At 39.4% G+C, this 2,419-nt stretch overlaps 1 protein-coding gene across 1 annotated transcript in view; it reads left to right on the top strand.

The window, feature by feature from the left end:
* Positions 1-337: 337 nt before the first annotated feature.
* Positions 338-2,419, top strand: part of LOC101306137 — a 3,484-nt gene continuing 1,402 nt past the window's right edge. Inside the window, exons 1-3 of the mRNA XM_004299954.1 lie at positions 338-372; positions 1,087-1,198; positions 1,443-1,535. Coding sequence (XP_004300002.1) covers positions 1,196-1,198; positions 1,443-1,535 — 96 coding nt within the window. The 5' untranslated portion in view covers positions 338-372; positions 1,087-1,195. The remainder of the gene's footprint in view (positions 373-1,086; positions 1,199-1,442; positions 1,536-2,419) is intronic.

Below are 2,419 nucleotides of genomic sequence, written 5' to 3'. Positions count from 1 at the left end.
TTTTTTTTTTTTTTTGGTTACAAACAGGGTCAAAAAGACCTAAAGCAGAAAAAATAAACAGACTTAAAATTAGAGAAAGAGCTCATCCTAGCTCTAGAAACACCAACAATGTCATCCAGAAAGGTTTGTGCGGCATGGTTGGGAGGATGGTTAAAAGCAATGAAACCAAGTTCATGATTAACACTGTTTGTGGCAAGGGCATCAGCATCTGAGGCTTGACTTTGATTGTTCTTCCGGGTTTGCAGGTCACTGATTTTCGATTTACCAAAAGCAATCACAATTGAGGAGATAATTGGAGCTGGCTGGAAACTAGCTATGGTGATGAATGCAAGTATTTGCTCCAGAGGTTTCAATCCTTTGTGTTGGATCAAGGTGAGTGAAAAAATTATATTTTGTCAAATCTGTATTTGGTATTTGGTTGGATTTTAATATTTTTTTTTGTTAGATCAAGGATTTCAATCTTTTGGGTTAGTTCAATTAGATCAAACTGTGGTTTTGGTGTGTTTGATATTTTCATTTGCTTTATTGTGCAGGAAACTAAAAGAGTATGTTCTGAGTGAGTGTCTGTTGATATTAATTTTTCCTCAAGATCGATGACATCAATTGCTCCATAAGGGTGTCTGTTTCTTTTTTTTTTTTTTCTTTTTCAATTTTTGTTACAATGTTGTTGTCTATTTACTTCAGATTCCTCAATAATTATGTTTTTGATTAATTGCACATTTTGGTTTTTATGTAGTTTTAGATTCAGGCTTGCTTATTCTCCTTGTAGCTATTCTAAAATGTATCATCTTTTCTTTCAACTTTGCCTACAATGTTATTATTTCTTTGTGGCTCAGCTTTATGGTTTGAATGGTGTGTTTTACTGTGTTACCATACTTAGTTGGCTTATCATCCATTCATGGTTTTTCCTGTTTTATAAAGTGGGGGGAGTAGTTTCAGTATATCACCAATTATGAATTCATGGTTTTTCCTGTTTTATGAAGTATTCTGTAGTGAACCAATTTTCTCAACCACTGATGTATGCCTAATGATATAGATGTTTGACTTGTTTAATTATCTTTTCATGTGTTTGAACGATGGTTCAAGAGTGGTTCCATGCCTTGTGCTTAGATCCACTATCCTTTTTAGAATGATGAACTTTTTGTGAAAAACTTCCCTGGAAATTTGTGGGTGAAGGGCTGGATCAGATTCTTAGATGGTAAGTTTATTGTATTTGGAGTTTTCAGTTTTTCAGATTTGATTGTTCCTTTCATGTTGGTTATCACTAATTGTAGTCATACGGCTGAGTTGGGTTAGTCAATATTAGTGGTCTAGAACTTCCTAATTTTTCTAAAATCAATTTAGAAAATTATATTAGTTATATACTCCAAAAACCATGAAGTACAGTTGGAAACATAACTGTAAATTTTTGGCACTTTATGTTTTATTCTTGTTGATTGCAGGCTTTAGTGATGCAAGGTAAACATGCAGAAGCAATGGTGGAACTGTCAAAGATATGCCTTGTTTGGCGGATTTTCCCTCCCGAGGAGTCTTCGGTATGTGCTCTATAATCAAACAACTTTACCACAACAAAGCAACAATTTTGGACTCGTAGCACTAATAGCCTCTATTCCTGTTCCTATATTGTCTGACAGCTATTTTTCTTAGGGCATTTGCTTTATAGTTTTTCAGTATAGTCTTCACCTGTATTTTTTTTTACCTTCATTACGGTGTTATTAAGAATATATTTTCTCTTTGTTTAATGGTTTTTGTTTTACATTTTCTAGTTAAGAAAAAAACTATCTTATGCTCAATCCCAATATATACTTCAAACCTACATTGTGAGTCTTCAGAGGATGTGAAGCGGACGTCCGCACTCCGGCTTAAAGTGCAGACCTCGTCCATTTTCCGCCGTCTCACGCAGGCGACGGCTTCTTTCCTTCCCGGACGACAGCACAGACTTCCAGGACGGTTTCTCTCCTTCCAGGACTGGCCAGCAACAAGTTTTCCGGCCGGATTGAAGCTCTGGACGGAAAACACCATGATTGATCAAGGTTCGCCGGCCAGTCCTGGAAGGAGAGAAGCCGTCCTGGAAGCCTGTGCTGTCGTCCGGGAAGGAGAGAAGCCGTCGCCGGCGTGAGACGGCGGAGAACGGACGACGTCCGCACTTTAAGCCGGAGTGCGGACGTCCGCTTCACATCCTCTCTGTGTATATATATGGCCGGCGTGAGACGGCGGAGAACGGACGAGGTCCGCACTTAAGCCGAAGTGCGGACGTCCATCCGTTCTTCACCCTCTGGCGCCGGTGACAGCGCGCCTCCACCCCAGAAGACTCCAACAGCGTCCCCGACCACTTTCCCTCCTCGGCGACTAAGTTTTTTTCCAGTTTCCGACAAGATCGACTTTGTTTGAAGTTTTGGGTGATCTCGCTGGAAAAAAA

Source organism: Fragaria vesca, linkage group LG5 (assembly GCF_000184155.1).
Source record: "Fragaria vesca subsp. vesca linkage group LG5, FraVesHawaii_1.0, whole genome shotgun sequence".
In the NCBI taxonomy this organism is placed as follows: Eukaryota; Viridiplantae; Streptophyta; class Magnoliopsida; order Rosales; family Rosaceae; genus Fragaria; species Fragaria vesca.
Note: the sequence above shows the minus strand (reverse complement) of the source record. Positions and strands in the feature narration are given on the sequence as shown.